Source organism: Ranitomeya imitator, chromosome 7, assembly GCF_032444005.1.
Source record: "Ranitomeya imitator isolate aRanImi1 chromosome 7, aRanImi1.pri, whole genome shotgun sequence".
Taxonomy (NCBI): Eukaryota; Metazoa; Chordata; class Amphibia; order Anura; family Dendrobatidae; genus Ranitomeya; species Ranitomeya imitator.
Window position 1 is genome coordinate 124,460,579 of NC_091288.1, and position 23,437 is coordinate 124,484,015.

Below are 23,437 nucleotides of genomic sequence, written 5' to 3' on the forward strand. Positions count from 1 at the left end.
AATTCCTATTTCCATCTATAGGGGTAATTTGTCCTCCGGCTGTGACGAGGTGTCTAGGGTGTTATGGACCTGGTGGTTAGGAGCACCCGGAACGACCTGATGGTTAAACTAACACAGGACAAGCTCTGCGAAGTGGGAGCTCTGCTGACCGCAACCCCTAATCCTATCACACACACTAGAAATAGCCGTGGAGCGTACCTAACTCTGCCTAGACGCCTCTTCACAGCCTAAGAGCTAACTAGCCCTAGAGATAGAAAATAAAGCCTACCTTGCCTCAGAGAAATTCCCCAAAGGAAAAGGCAGCCCCCCACATATATTGACTGTGAGTTAAGATGAAAGTCACAAACACAGAAATGAAACAGGTTTCAGCAAAGGAGGCCAGACTAACTAAACAGACTGAGGATAGGAAAGCTATCTTTGCGGTCAGCACAAAAAACTACAAAAAGACCACGCAGAGTGTGCAAAAAGACCTTCGCACCGACTCACTCACGGTGCTGAGGTGCCACTCTGCATCCCAGAGCTTTCAGCTAGCAAGGCAAAATTATGATAGCAAGCTGGACAAGAAAACAATGAACAAATAATTGACTAGCAGGGACTTAGCTTCTGCTGGAGTAGACAGGTCACCAGAAAGATCCAAGAGCGAACTGAACCAGTACAAGAACATTGCCAGCTGGCATGGAGAAACGATCTGAGTGGAGTTAAATAGAGCAGCCAGCCAAAGAATAAACTAAGTCACCTGTGGAAGGAACCTCAGAAGCAGCAGCTCCACTCACAGCCACCAGAGGGAGTCCATGGACAGAACTCGCCGAAGTACCATTCATGACCACAGGAGGGAGTTCGATAACAGAATTCACAACAGTACCCCCCCCTTGAGGAGGGGTCACCGAACCCTCACCAGAGCCCCCAGGCCGATCAGGACGAGCCAAATGAAAGGTACGAACAAGATCGGCAGCATGATCATCAGAGGCAAAAACCCAGGAATTATCTTCCTGACCATAACCCTTCCACTTGACCAGGTACTGGAAATTCCGTCTCGAAATACGAGAATCCAAAATCTTCTCCACCACATACTCCAACTCCCCCTCGACCAACACCGGGGCAGGAGGATCAACGGAGGGAACCATAGGCGCCACGTATCTCCGCAATAACGACCTATGGAACACATTATGGATGGCAAAAGAAGCTGGAAGGGCCAAACGAAATGACACAGGATTGAGAACTTCAGAAGTCTTATACGGACCAATGAAACGAGGCTTAAACTTAGGAGAGGAAACCTTCATAGGAACATAACGAGACGACAACCAAACCAAATTCCCAACACGAAGTCGGGGACCAACACAGCGCCGGCGGTTAGCGAAACGTTGAGCCTTCTCCTGGGACAATGTTAAATTGTCCACCACATGAGTCCAAATCTGCTGCAACCTGTCCACCACAGTATCCACACCAGGACAGTCCGAAGGCTCAACCTGCCCTGAAGAAAAACGAGGATGAAAACCAGAATTACAGAAAAAAGGCGAAACCAAAGTACCCGAGCTGGCCCGATTATTAAGGGCGAGCTCAGCCAAAGGCAAGAAGGACACCCAATCATCCTGATCAGCAGAAACAAAGCATCTCAGATATGTTTCCAAAGTCTGATTAGTTCGTTCGGTTTGGCCATTTGTCTGAGGATGGAAAGCCGAAGAAAAAGACAAATCAATGCCCATCTTAGCACAAAAGGACCGCCAAAACCTCAAAACAAACTGGGAACCTCTGTCCGAGACGATGTTCTCCGGAATGCCATGCAAACGAACCACATGCTGGAAAAACAATGGCACCAAATCAGAGGAGGAAAGCAATTTAGCCAAGGGTACCAAATGGACCATCTTAGAGAAGCGATCACAAACCACCCAAATGACCGACATCCTTTGAGAGACAGGGAGATCTGAAATAAAATCCATGGAAATATGCGTCCAGGGCCTCTTCGGGACCGGCAAGGGCAAAAGCAACCCACTGGCACGAGAACAGCAGGGCTTAGCCCGAGCACAAGTCCCACAGGACTGCACAAAAGAACGCACATCCCGTAACAAAGAAGGCCACCAAAAGGATCTAGCCACCAAATCTCTGGTACCAAAGATTCCAGGATGACCAGCCAACACCGAACAATGAACCTCAGAGATAACTCTACTAGTCCATCTATCAGGGACAAACAGTTTCTCCGCTGGACAACGGTGAGGTCTATCAGCCTGAAACTTCTGCAGCACCCGCCGCAAATCAGGGGAGATGGCAGACAAAATTACCCCCTCTTTGAGAATACCCGCCGGCTCAGGAACACCCGGAGAGTCAGGCACAAAACTCCTTGACAGGGCATCAGCCTTCACATTCTTAGAGCCCGGAAGGTAGGGAACCACAAAATCAAAACGGGAGAAAAACAGCGACCATCGAGCCTGTCTAGGATTCAACCGTTTGGCAGACTCGAGATAAGTCAAATTCTTGTGATCCGTCAAGACCACCACGCGATGCTTGGCTCCTTCAAGCCAATGTAGCCACTCCTCGAATGCCCACTTCATGGCCAACAACTCTCGATTGCCAACATCATAATTGCGCTCAGCAGGCGAGAACTATCTAGCAAAGAAGGCACATGGTTTCATCACCGAGCCATCAGAACTTCTTTGCGACAAAACAGCCCCTGCTCCAATCTCAGAAGCATCAACCTCGACCTGAAACGGGAGTGAAACATCTGGCTGGCACAACACAGGGGCAGAAGAGAAACGACGCTTCAACTCCTGAAAAGCCTCTACAGCCGCAGAGGACCAATTGACCACATCAGCACCTTTCTTGGTCAAATCAGTCAACGGTTTAGCAACACTAGAAAAATTAGCGATGAAGCGACGGTAAAAATTAGCAAAGCCCAGGAACTTCTGCAGGCTCTTCACACATGTCGGCTGAGTCCAATCATAAATGGCCTGAACTTTAACAGGGTCCATCTCGATAGTAGAAGGGGAAAAAATGAAACCCCAAAATGAAACCTTCTGAACTCCAAAGAGACATTTTGACCCCTTCACAAACAAGGAATTCGCACGAAGGACCTGGAACACCATTCTGACCTGCTTCACATGAGACTCCCAATCATCCGAAAAGACCAAAATATCATCCAAATACACAATCATGAATCTATCCAGGTACTTTCGGAAGATGTCATGCATAAAGGACTGAAATACAGATGGAGCATTAGAAAGCCCGAATGGCATAACCAGGTACTCAAAATGGCCCTCGGGCGTATTAAATGCTGTTTTCCATTCATCGCCCTGTTTAATACGCACAAGATTATACGCCCCTCGAAGATCTATCTTGGTGAACCAACTAGCCCCCTGAATCCGAGCAAACAAATCAGACAGCAGCGGCAAAGGGTACTGAAATTTGACTGTGATCTTATTAAGAAGGCGGTAATCAATACAAGGTCTCAAAGAACCATCCTTCTTGGCCACAAAAAAGAACCCTGCTCCCAACGGTGATGACGACGGGCGAATATGACTTTTCTCCAAGGATTCCTTTATATAACTCCGCATAGCGGCGTGCTCTGGCACAGATAAATTGAACAGTCGGCCCTTAGGAAACTTACTACCAGGAATCAAATTAATAGCACAATCGCAATCCCTATGAGGAGGTAGGGCACTGGATTTGGGCTCATCAAATACATCCCGGTAATCCGACAAAAATTCAGGGACTTCAGAAGGAGTGGAAGGCGAAATTGACAGCAATGGAACATCACCATGTACCCCTTGACAACCCCAGCTGGACACAGACATAGATTTCCAATCCAATACTGGATTATGGACCTGTAGCCATGGCAACCCCAAAACGACCACATCATGCAGATTATGCAACACCAAAAAGCGAATATCCTCCTGATGTGCAGGAGCCATGCACATGGTCAATTGAGTCCAGTACTGAGGTTTATTCTTGGCCAAAGGCGTAGCATCAATTCCTCTCAATGGAATAGGATACTGCAAAGGCTCCAAGAAAAAACCACAGCGCCTGGCAAACTCCAAGTCCATCAAATTCAGGGCAGCGCCTGAATCCACAAATGCCATAACAGAATAGGATGACAAAGAGCAAATCAGAGTAACGGACAAAAGAAATTTAGACTGTACCGTACCAATGGTGGCAGACCTAGCGAACCGCTTAGTGCGCTTAGGACAATCGGAGATAGCATGAGTGGAATCACCACAGTAAAAACACAGCCCATTCCGACGTCTGTGTTCTTGCCGTTCAGCTTTGGTCAAAGTCCTATCACATTGCATAGGCTCAGGCCTATGCTCAGAGAATACCGCCAAATGGTGCACAGCTTTGCGCTCACGCAAGTGCCGATCGATCTCAATGGCCAAGGACTCATTCAGACCAGCAGGCGTGGGAAATCCCACCATGACATCCTTAAGGGCTTCAGAAAGACCCTTTCTGAAAATTGCCACCAGGGCACACTCATTCCACTGAGTAAGCACAGACCACTTTCTAAACTTCTGACAATATACCTCCGCTTCATCCTGACCCTGACACAAAGCCAGCAAGATTTTCTCTGCCTGATCCACTGAATTTGGTTCATCATAAAGCAATCCAAGCGCCAGAAAAAACGCATCTACATCACGCAATGCAGGATCTCCTGGCGCAAGGGAAAATGCCCAGTCTTGAGGGTCACCACGCAACAAAGAAATAATGATTTTTACTTGTTGAACGGGGTCACCAGAGGAGCAGGGTTTCAATGCAAGAAACAGTTTACAATTATTTTTGAAATTCAGGAACTTAGATCTATCCCCAGAAAACAAATCAGGAATTGGAATTCTAGGCTCTAACATCGGATTCTGAACCACAAAATCTTGAATGTTTTGTACCCTTGCAGTGAGATGATCCACACAAGAGGACAGACTTGAATGTCCATATCTACACCTGTGTCCTGAACCACCCAGAGGTTAAGGGGAAAAGAAAGACAAAACACACTGCAGAGAAAAAAAAATGGTCTCAGAACTTCTCTTATCCCTCTATTGAGATGCATTAACACTTTGGGCCAGCTGTACTGTTATGGACCTGGTGGTTAGGAGCACCCGGAACGACCTGATGGTTAAACTAACACAGGACAAGCTCTGGGAGGTGGGAGCTCTGCTGACCGCAACCCCTAATCCTATCACACACACTAGAAATAGCCGTGGAGCGTACCTAACTCTGCCTAGACGCCTCTTCACAGCCTAAGAGCTAACTAGCCCTAGAGATAGAAAATAAAGCCTACCTTGCCTCAGAGAAATTCCCCAAAGGAAAAGGCAGCCCCCCACATATATTGACTGTGAGTTAAGATGAAAGTCACAAACACAGAAATGAAACAGGTTTCAGCAAAGGAGGCCAGACTAACTAAACAGACTGAGGATAGGAAAGGTATCTTTGCGGTCAGCACAAAAAACTACAAAAAGACCACGCAGAGTGTGCAAAAAGACCCCATGCCTACTTTTAGTTGCGGTGTTAAGATCAGGATTTGCGGTCAGTACAGTTACCACCTACTCCAGTGAAAGTTTTCATGCTGCTCCAAGGTCACCGGATCATAGCAGGTGTCTCCTCTCCGGAGTCTGCAGCGGTTCTTCCGGTGTGTCGCTCGGCACTTTGCAGCGTCTTCACTTCTGGCTCACCTTCCGGAGTTCTCAGTAGCGCGGCACCCGTTTCCTTCTTCGCGCTCTTTCCAGCTGGCTCCGCCCACGAAGGTACGTCTCTTCTTCCCTCGCGCTCTTCGTGGCACTATAATGGCAGCAGTTTGGGCGGCAATTTGACAATAAAGTCTCTTAGGCGCACATGACCCTTTTTCTGGGTCATTCCACTGCTATTGACCTGTACTCGGGCCTTGCCACTATCAGTGGTTTCCCGATTGGCTGTCTTAGTCCATGCACAAAGACCTGTGCCAACATTTGCCTGTGTATCTGGTCATGAATGGTGAAGTCCACGTCTTGGATAACTAGCATTACTCTGCCATTAATCTTCTCTACAGACTCTGTCTTGGCCCATGTCATGTAAGCTGAGGGCTTCTCCTGCCAATCTGCCTTTAGCCCACTCTCTTAGCTGTTCAATCAGCTGTGGCCCTGACTCTCAAGTATGTACATCTAATTCTACTGGAAGTTTGAATTGTTCCTTCATGATTGGCCAGAGTGCGTCACCTGCATTTATTTCCATTTATGGCCCAGAGATCATTCCAGGTGCCTGCATATGTTCGCTGGTTTTGCTATATTCTTCGGTAAAATGGCATGGGGTGCATCCCTGGGTCTGGAAAATTGTTGAGAATGCTGGTCACCTGACTTGGGGTGAAGTGCACATAGCGAAATGGTGGTGCCTCTACCTGCCCCTGCATTCTTGGTGCCTGTGGGTTTCTTTTCCTAGTACTGGGCAGCATGTATGATGTTCCCTCCTCATCTTCATCAGAGGAATAGTTGTGATAGCATGTGCTGGGGTCATACACTGGCTGATTTTGGACTTAGAAGTTGCCTTTTTGTGTGATGATGTCTCCCCCCTTGCTGAAGCGTAGGCTTATAGTTCTATGTTGGTGTGAATGCAGGCAGCTCTGACCAGTGCTGAAGTTGTACATTATCAGCAGATGGTGATGTAAGTCTTCCCCCCTCTGCACCCAGGGCTGAGCTGTCTGCTGCCTGATGTGTCTGGGGGTTGCCTACTGCATTGTGTGTAGGGGGATTTTCACCTTCTTTCCCCGATATCACAACTGGCAATGGCTGGACTGTGCCTGTAAGCACTGAATACAGAGGCACCACACTAGTTGAATTGGGCGTTAGCCCAGCCGGCAACAAAGAAGAAGAAGAAGGGTGTGTAAAAGGAGGAGATAGGTGAGGCAGAGAAGAAAGAGGAGGAGAGAGGTGTGGTGCAGAAAGAGGTGTGGAGGAGAGAGGAGGTGTAGAGATGGGTGTGGAGAAGGAAGAGCAGGAGATAGGTGTGATGGGGGAGTGAAGGAGGAGAGAAGGAGGAGAGAAAAAGGGTGAGTGAAAGAGGAAAGCGGTGTGGAGAAGAAGGAGGAGTAGCGAGGTAAGGAAAAGGAGAGAGAGAGAGTGAAGAAGGAGGAGAGAGTGACAGAGAAAGAGGATAGAGAAGAGAATTCCACCCCCCTCTTTGCAGTCTGAGGGGGCATGGTTGGAACAATGATGCCTTCTCCCTGTAGGAAGGAACGGGGCGCGCCACATACTGTGCAAAAACTCCCTATACCATGAAAGCAGACTGCGCATGTCTAATATCTCCCATCCCCGTATGGGGAGGCGCTGATGGGTTTAACACCTTTCCCCATTTATACACATAAAAATCACTTCCTGGTTTGCTCACATATCTTTCTGTACCACCTAAACGATGTAAGCTCTGCTGCTACTTTATACCATGTATTAGCATTCAGCAAATTAACATCAGCTACCTTCTCTTATTTTCCTTTCTACGTCATGCCATTCCGCAGCTTGAATTCTGCCATTCTGATGGATTTCACATACTTTATACCTTCTAAAATCCTTCACATACTTAACACCTTCGTGTTCTGCCACTATCTGGGGGGCTGTTTTCTCTTCAGGAAGTAAAAGACCCTCCTGTTGCTTCGCCACCTTATTCCCCATGGCAAAAACCAAAAATCAAAAACAAACCAAAAAGGAAAAAAAACAACAACAAAAAACTTCAAAAAGATTGGTATATAAAAAAAAAAAAAAAGAAAAAACTGCAAAAAAGTTGGTATGAAAAGATTGGTATAAAAAAACAAAAAAGAAAAGAAAAACTTTCAAAAAAGTTGGTACAAGAAGTTGATAAAGAAAGGAAAAGAAAACCATCAAAAACTTGGTACAAACACAAAAACACTTAAAATTTTGATACAGAAGGAAAAACTTCAAAGGGTAATTAGTTGAACGCAATCAGACACACACTTCCCCTTTCTTATGCTGGTGTATCCAAAGTCACTGAAATCACGTATATAAAAACAAGTAGCTCACAGCAGAAATGATAGATACCACTGAGCTTCACTTCTTCAATAATTGCTACACTGTAGCTAGCACTTATCTCAGAATGTAGTAACAGAAAACAGCAAAAAAAACAAACATATGTGACAGTGGGATTTACAATGGATATATCTTTACTAACAGCAGAAGGGGAAGTGCGGAAAAGAAAAAAAACTTCCCTTTACAACTGTATGCACTTAAAGCAACAGTACATGACATGAGCAAAAACAGATACAGACGTCCGGGAGAACCGATACCCTCTTTATTATTCTGTGGCAGGTGCTAACTGCAATGGGAACAGACTACTGCCAATTGCACTGGACACACCTGTGCCCGGGCCGCCTGAGTGACAAGCACAACAAGTGGGGATCCTACAACCCCGGTCCGGTCATCCAAACTGGCTCGCCGGCGCTACGGGAACATGCGGTAGCCCACTAAGTTATCACTACCCGAGCCTGGAGCCTGGGACTACCTGTCCCTCCTATGCATGGGAATCCTACAATAACTTATAAAGCGATTTGGCCTCCTGCCGTCTGTTACCCAGCCACCACAAACAATCCAACTGTCTCCCGCATCTACTCAAACATGGAACACATACACGGCACACAGCAGGCACCTTGACTTATATTCCAGGGTTTGGATACGGGCTTAGACATTTTACACTACCTGGGAATGCGGTGGTGACCACACCTGACTGGCAAGAGGTATAGACCCGGACTGGGCACAGGGGACTTTCAGGTAAGATGATAACATTTTCTTACCTTACTTAAGGAGCTGTGCAGTCTCCGTCCCATGAGCCAAGGCCGTGGCCAACACCTCCGTCTCTCCGGTCAGCAGGGTCTCCGTGCGTTTCGTCCATTGCCCCACGTTGGGTGCCAGAGGTTATGGAAATTTGGTTTGGATAAATCTATCCCTGTGTGTGCTGCGGCCGTTCCAATTTAGACTAAGTATTTTGCGCGCTCAAGAATAAGATGGCACACCATTGTGACAATAACATTCCACCAATACAGATTATTTATTGTCCATACGTGGTTTTATAATTGCATATAGAAAGGAGGTGGTTAGGGGTGGTTAGTTAATCAACATACAATTTAGCTGTTATCTCATTGGTTGACTAAGTACATAATATATTTTGACTGAGTACATGGCATATTCTGACTAAGGTCTTACCTAGCAACAAACTGATTTGGCACTCTTAAAAGTAGCTGTCACATTTATCCTGCTATTCAGCAGGATTCTAGACATTAGTTCAAGACATCTGGCCTAAGTTCCGGTTTTTGGGTGTCTAGAGAGTACTGAGGAACCATCTGGCCTAGCTCATGTGGTCAAGTTGAGCAATTGATTATAAACTAGCTGAGTATATAGATATATTTGCGTTTATATGAGTATATATGATTATACAGGAGTATACATGCAAGTGAGATCTACATGACATATATATATTTCCTGTTGTGAATTCTGTGGCAGAGCTCCCTCCTGTGGTCACAAGTGGTACTTCGGCTGATTCTCTCCGTGAGCTTCCGTTGGTGGAGGAAAGTGGTACTGCGGCTTCTGAGTTTCCTTCCTCAGGTGATGTGGTGAAGTCGTTAAGGGCTGCTTTATTTAACTCCACCTAGTGCTTTGATCCTGGCCTCCAGCCAATGTTCTAGTATTGCATGTAAAGAAGCTGCGGAGACACCATCACGTGTTTCTCGACGCAAGCAGTGAATATCCAGGCCTTTCCCCAGGAAGGAACAACCACGGGAAGGGCAGCATCCTATGAAGGAAAGCCACCTATGCCAAGCATGGTATCCATCCACAGACAGCTGTTTCGGGGTTTTTGCCCCTCATCAGTGTGGAGTAGGAATCTGGCTATTAGGAGCAGTGCCTAGTAAAAAGGCTATAAAGGCACAGATGATTGGCCTCGGGGAGATCAAAACATCCAACACCACGGAGACACCATCACGTGTTTCTCAACGCAGTGATTCCAGAACACTGCCCCCATCCCTTATGGGAAATATGCAGATGCATGTAAAGAAGCTGCGGAGACACCATCACGTGTTTCTCGACGCAAGCAGTGAATAGCCAGGCCTTTCCCCGGGAAGGAACAACCACGGGAAGGGCAGCATCCTATGAAGGAAAGCCACCTATGCCAAGCATGGTATCCATCCACAGACAGCTGTTTCGGGGTTTTTGCCCCTCATCAGTGTGGAGTAGGAATCTGGCTATTAGGAGCAGTGCCTAGTAAAAAGGCTATAAAGGCACAGATGATTGGCCTCGGGGAGATCAAAACATCCAACACCACGGAGACACCATCACGTGTTTCTCAACGCAGTGATTCCAGAACACTGCCCCCATCCCTTATGGGAAATATGCAGATGCATGTAAAGAAGCTGCGGAGACACCATCACGTGTTTCTCGACGCAAGCAGTGAATAGCGAGGCCTTTCCCCGGGAAGGAACAACCACGGGAAGGGCAGCATCCTATGAAGGAAAGCCACCTATGCCAAGCATGGTATCCATCCACAGACAGCTGTTTCGGGGTTTTTGCCCCTCATCAGTGTGGAGTAGGAATCTGGCTATTAGGAGCAGTGCCTAGTAAAAAGGCTATAAAGGCACAGATGATTGGCCTCTATAGTCATCTGTGCCTTTATAGCCTTTTTACTAGGCACTGCTCCTAATAGCCAGATTCCTACTCCATACTGATGAGGGGCAAAAACCCCGAAACAGCTGTCTGTGGATGGATACCATGCTTGGCATAGGTGGCTTTCCTTCATAGGATGCTGCCCTTCCCGTGGTTGTTCCTTCCCGGGGAAAGGCCTGGCAATTCACTGCTTGCGTCGAGAAACACGTGATGGTGTCTCCGCAGCTTCTTTACATGAATCTGCATATTTCCCATAAGGGATGGGGGCAGTGTTCTGGAATCACTGCGTTGAGAAACACGTGATGGTGTCTCCGTGGTGTTGGATGTTTTGGTCTCCCCGAGGCCAATCATCTGTGCCTTTATAGCCTTTTTACTAGGCACTGCTCCTAATAGCCAGATTCCTACTCCACACTGATGAGGGGCAAAAACCCCGAAACAGCTGTCTGTGGATGGATACCATGCTTGGCATAGGTGGCTTTCCTTCATAGGATGCTGCCCTTCCCGTGGTTGTTCCTTCCCGGGGAAAGGCCTCGCTATTCACTGCTTGCGTCGAGAAACACGTGATGGTGTCTCCGCAGCTTCTTTACATGCATCTGCATATTTCCCATAAGGGATGGGGGCAGTGTTCTGGAATCACTGCGTTGAGAAACACGTGATGGTGTCTCCGTGGTGTTGGATGTTTTGGTCTCCCCGAGGCCAATCATCTGTGCCTTTATAATGTTCTAGTATTGGACCTGTTTCCTCCTGGATCGTTCCTGTGGCCTGCTGCTCTGCATAGCTAAGTTCCTCTTTGCTATTTGTTTGCTGTTTTTTTCTGTCCAGCTTGTCAATTTGTTTTTTTCTGCTTGCTGGAAGCTCTGGGACGCAGAGGGTGTACCTCCGTGCCGTTAGTTCGGTACGGAGGGTCTTTTTGCCCCCTTTGCGTGGTTTTTGTAGGGTTTTGTGTTGACCGCAAAGTTACCTTTCCTATCCTCGCTCTGTTCAGAAAGTTGGGCCTCACTTTGCAAAATCTATTTCATCTCTATGTTTGTCTTTTCATCTTAACTCACAGTCATTATATGTGGGGGGCTGCCTTTTCCTTTGGGGTATTTCTCTGAGGCAAGGTAGGCTTATTTTCTATCTTCAGGCTAGCTAGTTTCTCAGGCCATGCCGAGTTGCATAGGGAGCGTTAGGCGCAATCCACGGCTGCCTTTAGTGTGGTTGGACAGGATTAGGGATTGCGGTCAACAGAGTTCCCACGTCTCAGAGCTCGTTCTTGTTTTTTGGGTTATTGCCAGGTCACTGTATGTGTGCTGACCTCTATGTCCATTGTGGTACTGAATTACCTTTCATAACAATTTCCATCACACAACAAGTTCTTAATACCTGGATTAGGGGATCCTCTGCCATTCTTCCTTGCAGATCCTTTCCAGTCCCATCATGTTGGATGGTGAACGTTGGTGGACAGACATTTTCAGGTCTCCCCAGAGATGCTCAATTCGGTTTAGTTCAGGGCTCTGGCTGGGCCAGTCAACAAAGGTCACAGAGTTGTTCTGAAGCCACTCCTTTGTTATTTTAGCTGTGTGCTTAGGGTTATTGTCTTGTTGCAAAGTGAGCGCTTAGTAACCCGATATTTACCCTGGTTACCATTGTAAAAGTTAAAAAAAACACTACATACTTACATTCTGGTGTCTGTCACGTCCCCCGGTATCCACAGGGTTAAAACTGCTTTCAGGAAGAGCGCTGCTAATGCACGCGCTCTGGCCGAGAGCTTCCCTGCACTGACTGTCAGTGCCGGCTGTAAAGCAGAGCACAGTGGTGACGTCACCGCTGTGCTGTGCTTTACGGCCGGCCCTGACAAAGTTAGTGCAGGGAAACTTCTCGGCAGCAGCGCGTGCATTAGCAGCGCTCTTGCCGAAAGCAGTTTTAACCCTGTGGACGTCGGGGGACGTGACAGACATCAGAATGTGAGTATGTACTGTTTTTTTTTTTACTTTTACAATGGTAACCAGGGTAAATATCGGGTTACTAATCGCGGCCCTGCACTTAGTAACCTGATGTTTACCCTGGTTACCCGGGTGCTGCAGGGGGACTTCGGCATCGTTGAAGACAGTTTCAACAATGCTGAAGTCTTTCCCCTGATCGTTGGTCGCTGGAGAGAGCTGTCTGTGTGACAGCTCCCCAGCGACCACACAACGACTTACCAACGATCACGTCCAGGTCGTATCGCTGGTCGTGATCGTTGGTAAATCGTTTAGTGTAACGGTACCTTAAGGTCCAGAGCACTCTGGAAGAGGCTTTCATCCAGGATATCTCTGTACTTGGCCGCATTCACGTTTTCTTCAATGACAACCAGTCGTACTGTCCCTGCACCTGAAAAACACCCCAATAGCATAATGCTGCCACTACGCTTCACTGTTGGGAGCAGTGCCTGGTTTTCACCACACATAACGCTTAGAATTATAACTAAAAAGGTCTACCTTCGTCCCATCAGGCCAGAGAATTTTATTTCTTTCTCATAGTCTAGGAGTCCTTCATGTGTTTTTTTAACAAACTCTATGCGGGCTTTCATATGTCTTGCACTGAGGAGAGGCTTCTGTCGGAGCACTCTGCCTTAAAGGCCCAACTGGTGTAGGGCTGCAGTGATAGTTGACTTTGTGTAACTTTCTCCCATCTCCCTGCTGCATCTCTGGAGCTCAGCCACAGTGATCTTGGGGTTCTTCTTTACCTCTCGCACCAAGGCTCTTCTCCTATAATTACTCGGTTTGGCTGGACGGCAAGGTCTGCAAAAATTTCTGTTGTTTATTCAGTCAAGATGGAGTGCAGAGTGTACATTAATGTGAAAAAAATGTGAATTTACAAAAGGGCTGCAATGAAACAAAGAGTGAAAAATGTAAAGGGGTCTGAACACTTTCCATACCCACTGTATGTCCAGACCCAGACACTGAATGAGACACTCGATCTCCATTTTATCTCCCAAACCACGCCTGAGGTGGGGATATGTGAGCAGTCATTCCCACCCATGTCTTTTGACTGCTCATTAAACCTGGCCCTGGAATGGCCTAATAAGGCCGGCGTCACACTCAGCGTAGGGAAATACGGTCCATATTTTACAGGGGTAATACGCGGAAATGATCCCAAAACAGTGTTCCGTATGTCATCCGTAGGCAGGGTGTGTCTGCGTATTTTGCGCATGTAAACCTCTGTATGTAATCCGTATGGCAGCCGTACTGCTTTTTTTCACGCAACCTTACAAAATGGACATTTAACGGTTTTGAGGCCTGAAAATAATTTAAATCATCAGCATAAACCCTATTTAAATATAGCCTCTACAACAGGTGGAACCCTCCCATATGGCCATTTTGTTGCTGTGCTTGTGTTAGGTGTTTTGGTGGTACTTTGGCAACATGTGTGACCTCCTGCAATTCACACCAACTCAGCGGGTGTTATTTAATTGAGTCTTGTCACGTCGCTTTGGCCAGCCATACCCCGTGACTGTTTATCCGCAAAGGAGGAGAAGAATGTGTGTGCATCCACTTTTGCGGCAACGCCTCACTAAAGGGCATTTTCACAGGCTTTATTCATCTCTGCGGACACATCAGGACAAATTCTTCCAGTACTGTCGCATGACAATACCCACCTTTGATATCTTGTTGGAGACAGTACATCCAGGAATTACGTATCAGGATACCAGGATGCGGAAATGCATATCCGCAGGTGTCCCAATATGGAGGTTGGTGAATTCCGCCGCTTGGAATTCTGAGATCTGGACACATCTGGATGGAACAGGATGTGAACACATTACAAGGTAAGTATATACTAAGATACATACATGTATATATATCATTTATAAATTGAAAGGTAGGACTTGGGGATCCTAGTTAATGATAAACTTACCTGCAGCAGCCAGTGCTAGGCAGTGGCTGCCAAGGCAAACAGGATCATGGGGTGCATTAAAAGAGGTCTGGATACACATAATGAGAGCATTATACTGCCTCAGTACAAATCCCTGGTTAGACCGCACATGGAGTACTGCGTACAGTTTTGGGCACCGGTGCTCAGGAAGGATATAATGGACCTAGAGCGAGTACAAAGGAGGGTAACAAAATTAAGAAAGGGGATGAGGGAACTACAATACCCAGAGAGATTATTAAAATTAGGATTATTTAGTCTAGAAAAAAGACGACTGAGGGGGTGATCTTTTAACCATGCATAAGCATATAAGGGGACAATACAAATATCTCTCCAAGGATCTGTTTACACCAAGGTGACTTTAACAAGGGGGCATTCTCTGTGTCTGGAGAAGTTTTTTTCCACCAACTGTAGAAGAGGATTCTTTACTCTTAGGACAGTGAGAATCTGGAATTCCTTGCCTGAGGAGGTGGTGATGGCGAACACAGTCGAGGGGTTCAAGAGAGGTCTGGATGTCTTCCTGGAATGTAACAATATTGTATCTTACCGTTATTAGATTCTTTGGAAGGACGTAGATGTGGGGATTTATTCTAACAGAGTATAGGCTGGACTGGATGGACAATTGTCTTTTTTCGGCCTTGCTAACTATGTTACCATTTAGTTTTCGAGTCTCTCTTATTTCCTCATTGATTGTAAGCTTGGAAGCAGGGCCCTCACTCCCTTTGGTATCAGAGTTGTGTTATTCTGTAATGTCTTTATTGTCTACACAAGTCCCCTCTAAAATGTAAAGTGCTGCGGAATACGTTGCCGCTATAGAAATGAAAAATATTATTCACAAACAGCAGCAATTTAAGAAATTATTTTTGGGCGATTCTTTGTATGCCTTTGACAGACCGCTTTATTCTTATGTACGATTACAGCGATACCAAATTACACTTTTTTTTTTTCTTTTTTTTTGCTGCTTTTGCATAATAAAAGCAATTTTATAGAAAAATTTTTTTTTTACATTGCTATATTTCAAGAACTATAGCTTTTTAATTTTTCTGCAGGTGGAGCCGAGTGGGGGCTTGTTTGTTACGGTACAAGATTACTTTTTTCCAGGAATACTATTTATTTACATAAGACCTTTTGATTACATATTTTACTTTTTGTTCAGCTGTATGATGAAGAAACAATTTTTTTTTTATTTTATTTTGTTTGCAGTGTTCACTGTCACTTTTATAGATCGGTTGTTCTGGATGAGGCAATACCACACACATACTTATTTTTGTCAATGTTTACATAAATATGTGTATTTATTAGCGTAATATTTGGTTTTTTTTCTTTTTTGTAATCTTTATGCAAATTTTTTTTTTACTTAAGGTACCGTCACACATAACGATATCGTTAACGATATCGTTGCTTTTTGTGACGTAGCAACGATATCGTTAAGGAAATCGTTCTGTGTGACAGTGACCAACGATCAGGCCCCTGCTGGGAGATCGTTGGTTGCTGAGGAAAGTCCAGAACTTTATTTCGTCGCTGGACTCCCTGCAGACATCGCTGGACCGGCGTGTGAGACACCGATCCAGCGATGTCTTCACTGGTAACCAGGGTAAACATCGGGTTACTAAGCGCAGGGCCGCGCTTAGTAACCCGATGTTTACCCTGGTTACCAGCGTAAACGTTAAAAAAACAAACACTACATACTTGCCTACCGCTGTCTGTCCCCGGCGCTCTGCTTCTCTGCACTCCTCCTGCACTGGCTGTGAGCGTCGGTCAGCCGGAAAGCAGAGCGGTGACGTCACCGCTCTGCTTTCCGGCCGCTGTGCTCACAGTCAGTGCAGGAGGAGTGCAGAGAAGCTGAGCGCCGGGGACAGACAGCGGTAGGTAAGTATGTAGTGTTTGTTTTTTTAACGTTTACGCTGGTAACCAGGGTAAACATCGGGTTACTAAGCGCGGCCCTGCGCTTAGTAACCCGATGTTTACCCTGGTTACCCCGGGACCTCGGGATCGTTGGTCACTGGAGAGCTGTCTGTGTGACAGCTCTCCAGCGACCAAACAGCGACGCTGCAGCGATCGACATCGTTGTCGGTATCGCTGCAGCGTCGCTGAGTGTGAAGGTACCATGAGTCCCTCTAGGGGACATTAACTTTTACTAATCTTATCACTTGTCTAATGCATTGCAACACACATGCATGGCAAAGCATTAGACCTGCAACTTAACATAACACTGACAGAACTCCTGTTAAAGCCTGTTTATTGCTGGGTCTAACAAGCTACCAAAGCTGGCAGATCCAAAAGGTCATTATTTTACCTGTGGCTGCCATGAGTACCATTGGCTTCCTGCCCCTCGCTTCACAGGGATGCTAGTGAGGTAGCCCTCTGCCTCTCAACCTTCTAAATGCCACAATCTGTATGGATTGCGGCATTTAGAGGGTTAAGCTGGTAAACAGCCAGCAGCAGTGCTGGCTATTTGTTAGGGCTCATTCAGATGGCAATGATTTTTCATTCGTGTTTGTATGCCAAAACCAAGAGTGGAACATATAGAGAAACTATAATGGAAAGATTGATCGTGTGAATCTTTCCATTATAGTTTCTCTATATGTTCCACTTCTGGTTTTGGCATACACACACTAAGGCCGGTTTCACACGTCAATGGCTCCGGTACGTGAGGCGACAGTTTCCTCACGTACCGGAGACACTGACTCACATAGACACATTAAAATCAATGTGTCTCAGCACGTCAGCGTGTTTTCACGGACCGTGTGTCCGTTTGGAAAACACGGAGACATGTCAGTGTTCGTGGGAGCGCACGGATCACACGGACCCATTAAAGTCAAAGGGTCCGTGTAAAACACGTACCGCACACGGATGCTGTCCGTGTGCAGTGCAGGAGACAGCGCTACTGTAAGCGCTGTCCCCCCCCCGCGTGTGGTGCTGAAGCCGGAATTTATCCCTTCTTCCCAGCAGCGTTCGCTGGAAAGAAGGAATGAATAATCTTTTTTTTTTCTTTCCCCTTAAAAATAAAGTTTGTGTGTCCCCTCCCGCCTCCAATCCCCTGACCAACACCCAGCTGCAGCGATGTCTCCTCTCAGTGGCTGCAGCAGGCCCTGTGTGAGCGGTCATGTGGTCCCGCTCATTACAGTGAGGAATATGTGCATATTCCTCACTGTAATGAGCGGGACCACGTGACCACTCACACAACACAGGCCGCTGAGAGGAGACATCGCTGGAGCTGGGTGTCGGTGAGTATTTCCTGGCAAGCGGGGGGGGGGGAGGGGGTTACAGGGGATTGGAGGCGGGAGGGGACGCACAAACTTTATTTTTAAGGGGAAAGAAAAAAAAGATTATTCATTCCTCCTTTCCAGCGAACACTGCTGGGAAGAAGGGATGAATACCGGCTTCAGCACCGCACGCAGGGGACAGCGCTTAACTGTATCGCTGTCTCCTGCACGGTCCGTGTGGTCCTCAGTCGGCACACGGCTGCCGCACGTGTGCCACACTGATGTGCTACGTAAGCACGAATAATTCCAGTACCGATTTTTCTAGTACCGGAATTATCTGGACGTGTGGGACAGGCCTCATGAAAAGTCACTGAAAACTGAATGAGCCATGAGACAGAGCTCCCAGCGACAACTGTGCTCCTGTGCCAGCATAATCGCCATGAAGTAATTGTTTTACCATTTGAGGGAACACCTTCCCAATCATGACATTCAGTTACATCATATGTCGAGAAGGGTAAAGAGAAAAGACGAAGCAAGGTAGTGAGCTAGATAACATTTAATGTAAATATTCACCATTGGACATTTTATTTTATTATTACTGCTAGTGAAATGATTATTTGCCTTTGCTAGTCACCACTAGAAGGAGCATATACACTTACTGCATACTGCAATATCAATGTATTTAATATAACAGCAGTATGCAGTAAGCTTCTGTGAATGCTGGCTGGAGGAAACTACAGTATCATCCAATAATGTCAACACGCAGGACATGTGGTTCCCTGGGTTAAATAAACAGAGTTCTAATAAAAATAGTGGCTTGTACTCACCATATTTTTTGGACTATAAGACGTACTTTTTTCCTCCAAAAATGTGGAGGAAAATGGAGGGTGCATCTTATACTCTGGATGTACCTGCTCTGGCTGTGGTGGGGAGGTGGGGGAGCAGCAGTGGCAGAGCAGCGGGCCACAGGAGGCAGGAGCCGGCGGCTGCGGCTAACTCATGTGCCCACTGCTAAAGAGAAATTAATATTCACTGCATTCCACGCCCATTCCTGCAGTTGCCGAGCATTCGAGTGTGCCCGCTACTTAAGGAAATTAATTTTCACTGCTCTCCACTGCCATAGGCGTGGAGTGCAGTGAAAATTCATTCCCTTTAGTAGCGGGCACACGTGAAAGCCCGGCGGCTACGGTTAACATGGTGCCCGCTATTAAACAGCAATGAATATTCACTGCTCTCCACGCACATAGTCCCAGCATGGAGAGTAGTGAGTATTCTGACAGCTGTTCTCGGCTTGTAAGCAGCGCATAAGGTCCCTGTCATGCGCTGATTACAAGCATAAATCAGATGCTGGCATCAGAACAAGATGCTGCAAGGGAGCGCAGGAAGGTAAATATAATGGTTTATGTTTTTTTATGTTTTTTTCTGAGGGGGCCATGCATACCAGGATAAGGATGGGTCCCTACATACCAGGATAGGGATGAGGAGGCCATGCCTACCAGGATAGGGATGATTAGGGCCATGCCAATCAGGCTAGGGATGAGGGGGCTGTGCATATCAATATAGGGATGAGGAGGCTGTGCATACCAGAATGGGTATGAGAGGGCCGAGCATACTAGGATAGGGATGAGGGGGCCGTGCATACCAGGATGAGGTGGGGCCATGCATGCCAGGATGAGAATGGGGGCCATGCATACCAGGATAGGGATGAGGAGGCCATGCATACCAGGATAGGGATGAGGGAACCATGAATACCAGGATGGGGATCAGGGGACCGTGCATACCCGGATAGGGATGAGGGGGCCATGCATACCAGGATAGGGATGGGGTCATGCATACCAGGATTGGGATCAGGGGACCGTGCATACCAGGATAGGGATGAGAGGCCCTTGCATACCAGGGTAGGGATAAGGGAGCCATGCATACTAGGAAAGGTATGAGGGAGCCTTGCATACTAGGATAGGGAAGAGGGGGCCTTGCATACCAGGATGAGGATAGGGGCCATGCGTACCAGGATGGGGATGAGGGGACCGTGCATACCAGGATAGGGATGAGGGGGCAATGCATACCAGAATGAGGATGGGGGCCATTCATACCAGGGTAGGGATCAGGTGACCATGCATACTAGGGTAGGGATCAGGGGGCCATGCATACTAGGATAGGGATGAGGGACCCATGCATACCAGGATAGGAATGATGGGGCAATGCATGCCAGAATAGGAATGAGGGGGCAATACATACCAGAATAGGGATGAGGGGGCCATGTATACCAGAATAGGAATGAGTGGGAATGTATACCAGGATAGGGATGAGGGGGCCATGCATACAAGGATGTGAATGAGGGGACCATATATACCAGGATAGGGGATATTAGTACAGAATTGACCAAATATTGTGCTTAATTATTTTTTCTAATTTCCTCCTCTGAAATCTAGGTGCATCTTATGGTCCGAAATATACGGCATTCTTCTCTTCTAGAGGGAAGCTTGATCAGAGGATACTGTCTGCAGGGTCCACATGACATTGCAGCATTATGGATCGAAGTTCTTCATGACAATCCCTATAAAATGTGAATTGCATTCACAAACATTGCTTGTTCACAGAAGCAGCAAGCACCATCACATATATTACACATTTATAATAAAGATATATAGATATGACAATACAATATATAATACATGTAAGATAACATTTTAAACAAAAAATAAAAGGGAATCTGTCAGCAGGATTTTACCCCCACAAACTATTTACAAGCACATATAGCTCTTTCAAAGACAAGTCCTGCAATAATTTTACATGATCAGTCAGTTCCAGCTACTGAAAAATCAGGGTGGGAAATAACATGCAGATGAATAGCGATTGTAGATCTAAAATCTTTGCCACTTCAGCTCTATTCACAACCCAGCATGGTGTCCTCCTGCTTGACTGACAGCCTCTATGATGTGTGACATCAGGAAAATGAGCTGTTAGTCAAGCAGGAGAAGGTAGTGCTGGGTGGGGAATAGATTTGGAGTAAAGGCCCCTTCACATTAAGCGACGCTGCAGCGATACAGACAACGATCCGGATCGCTGCAGCATCGCTGTTTGGTCGCTGGAGAGCTGTCACACAGACCGCTCTCCAGCGACCAACGATGCCGGTAACCAGGGTAAACATCGGGTAACTAAGCGCAGGGCCGCGCTTAGTAACCCGATGTTTACCCTGGTTACCATCCTAAAAGTAAAAAAAACCAAACACTACATACTTACCTACAGCTGTCTGTCCTCCAGCGCTGTGCTCTGCACTCCTCCTGTACTGTCTGTGTGAGCACAGCGGCCGGAAAGCAGAGCGGTGACGTCACCGCTCTGCTTTCCGGCTGACCGACGCTCACAGCCAGTACAGGAGGAGTGCAGAGCACAGTGCTGGAGGACAGACGGCTGTAGGTAAGTATGTAGTGTTTGTTTTTTTTTACTTTTAGGATGGTAACCAGGGTAAACATCGGGTTACTAAGCGCGGCCCTGCGCTTAGTTACCCGATGTTTACCCTGGTTACCAGTGAAGACATCGCTGGATCGGTGTCACACACGCCGATCCAGCGATGTCTGCAGGGAGTCCAGCGACGAAATAAAGTTCTGGACTTTATTCAGCGACCAACGATCTCCCAGCAGGGGCCTGATCGTTGGTCGCTGTCACACATAACGATTTCATTAACGATATCGTTGCTACGTCACAAAAAGCAACGATATCGTTAACAATATCGTTATGTGTGAAGGTACCTTAACAGAAGCTTCAGATCTGCAAACAGATCTTCAGCCTAATTTGCATATCAATTCAAACTTTAATTTCTCATTAAGATAGATAGTCTTTGAAAGCGCCACCTTTAAATAGTTAGATATAAATAGTTTGATAAGATTTGGGTGAAATTTGGCTGACAGGCTCCATTTACCTTGAAAATAATTAATGAAGTTCTTTTGGCAAAGACAATTCTTTCATAAAGAGATTCATAAAGACTTCTAGATGCTGTTCTGATCGGTAAGCAACAATTCCTCCTTTATTGGCCCATCTGTCTGCTCCTTTTGCTCCTTGCACTTCAGAATTGTAAAGGAGATGTGGTCTGGCAACCAGTTTTACATTATGATTTGTAGACTTAATACATTCTGAAAGGTCCAACATTCCACCTCCCAGAGATTTAAGAATGGCATGAGCAGCACAGCTATCCCACTTAAATGTGGTATCTTCCGAAAAAACATAGAAATCGACAAAACCTTGAATCACACAAAGACATTTGTAACCTGCTCCAGCAGCAAAGTGTACATTCTCACCACATACTGTTGACAAGGCCCTGAGAACATTTTTTGCTTCAGCTGAGCTTGTCACTGTAGCATAAGAATCTTTTCCAGGATCGGTCCTCTGCTGTGAGCCATGGGAAACTTTGTTGTAGGGTTTTTCAGTGGAAGCAGAAAACTTCAGAGAGCAGATATTGTTTCCCATATATGACAATCCCCAGTAACACTGACCTTTCCATCTACATTGAAGAAAACAAAAACTATTAAATGCACTGGTACTGAAGGCAAAAATATATATTACATATATAAATATTTGCAATCAAAATTACTCAACCACCATTGCAAATTAGGCTTGATAGAAACATTTACAAACTTCCTGCTGTTTGCAAGAAACCAAGACAACAATGTAAATAGATTAACACAACAAATATAACAGTTGCCACTTTTTCTGACTGCTGCAGTCTCAGATCTATTCAACCCCTGCATAAAAGTTTTAGTACCAAATGGAGCTTCCTTGAACATTTTTCATGCTTGGAGCAGGTAACAGGAGCTAGACAAAAGCTTCTTGCATCATTCCTGAGGAATTTATTCAAATTCTTCAGGGCAATTGCCTTTAATCCACTAATATTCTGAGTCTTCCTTATCACAACTGCATTCTCAAATCCCACTAAACACTTTCTGGTGTTCAAGTCAACCAACATGACTTGAACACAATTTTATATTACAGGATGATTTATGTAAACTAGAAGCTTGGGCTGATAAATGGCAAATGAGCTTTAATGGGGATAAATGTAAGGTCATGCACTTGGGTAGAAGTAATAAGATGTATAAGGCTGCCGTCACACTAGCAGTATTTGGTCAGTATTTTACATCAGTATTTGTAAGCCAAAACCAGGAGTGGAACAATTAGAGGAAAAGTATAATAGAAACATATGCACCACTTCTGCATTTATCACCCACTCCTGGTTTTGGCTGAGAAATACTGATGTAAAATACTGATGTAAAATACTGACCAAATACTGCTAGTGTGACAGCAGCCTAACTATGCGCTTAATTCTAAAACTCTGGGCAAAACCGTCAATGAAAAAGACCTGGGTGTATGGGTGGATGACAAACTCATGTTCAGTGGCCAGTGTCAGGCAGCTGCTACTAAAGCAAATAAAATAATGGGATGCATTAAAAGAGGCACAGATGCACATGAGGAGAACATAATTTTACCTCTATACAAGTCACTAGTTCAACCAAACTTGGAATACTGTGCACAGTTCTGGTCTCCGGTGTATAAGAAAGACATAGCTGAACTAGAGCGGGTGCAGAGAAGAGCGACCAAGGTTATTAGAGGACTGGGGGGTCTGCAATACCAAGATAGGTTATTACACTTGGGGCTATTTAGTTTGGAAAAATGAAGACCTAGGGGTGATCTTATTTTAATGTATAAATATATGAGCGTACAGTACAAAGACCTTTTTGATGATCT

The 23,437-nt window shown here is 46.1% G+C and overlaps 1 protein-coding gene across 2 annotated transcripts in view; it reads right to left on the reverse strand.

The window, feature by feature from the left end:
• Positions 1-21,228: 21,228 nt before the first annotated feature.
• Positions 21,229-23,437, reverse strand: part of INPP1 (inositol polyphosphate-1-phosphatase) — a 472,347-nt gene continuing 470,138 nt past the window's right edge. Inside the window, exon 6 of one of the 2 annotated variants that reach the window (XM_069733793.1) lies at positions 21,229-22,199. In XM_069733793.1, the coding sequence (XP_069589894.1) occupies positions 21,632-22,199 (568 nt within the window). In that variant the 3' untranslated portion in view covers positions 21,229-21,631. The remainder of the gene's footprint in view (positions 22,200-23,437) is intronic. The other variant, XM_069733792.1, reaches the window with a different exon arrangement.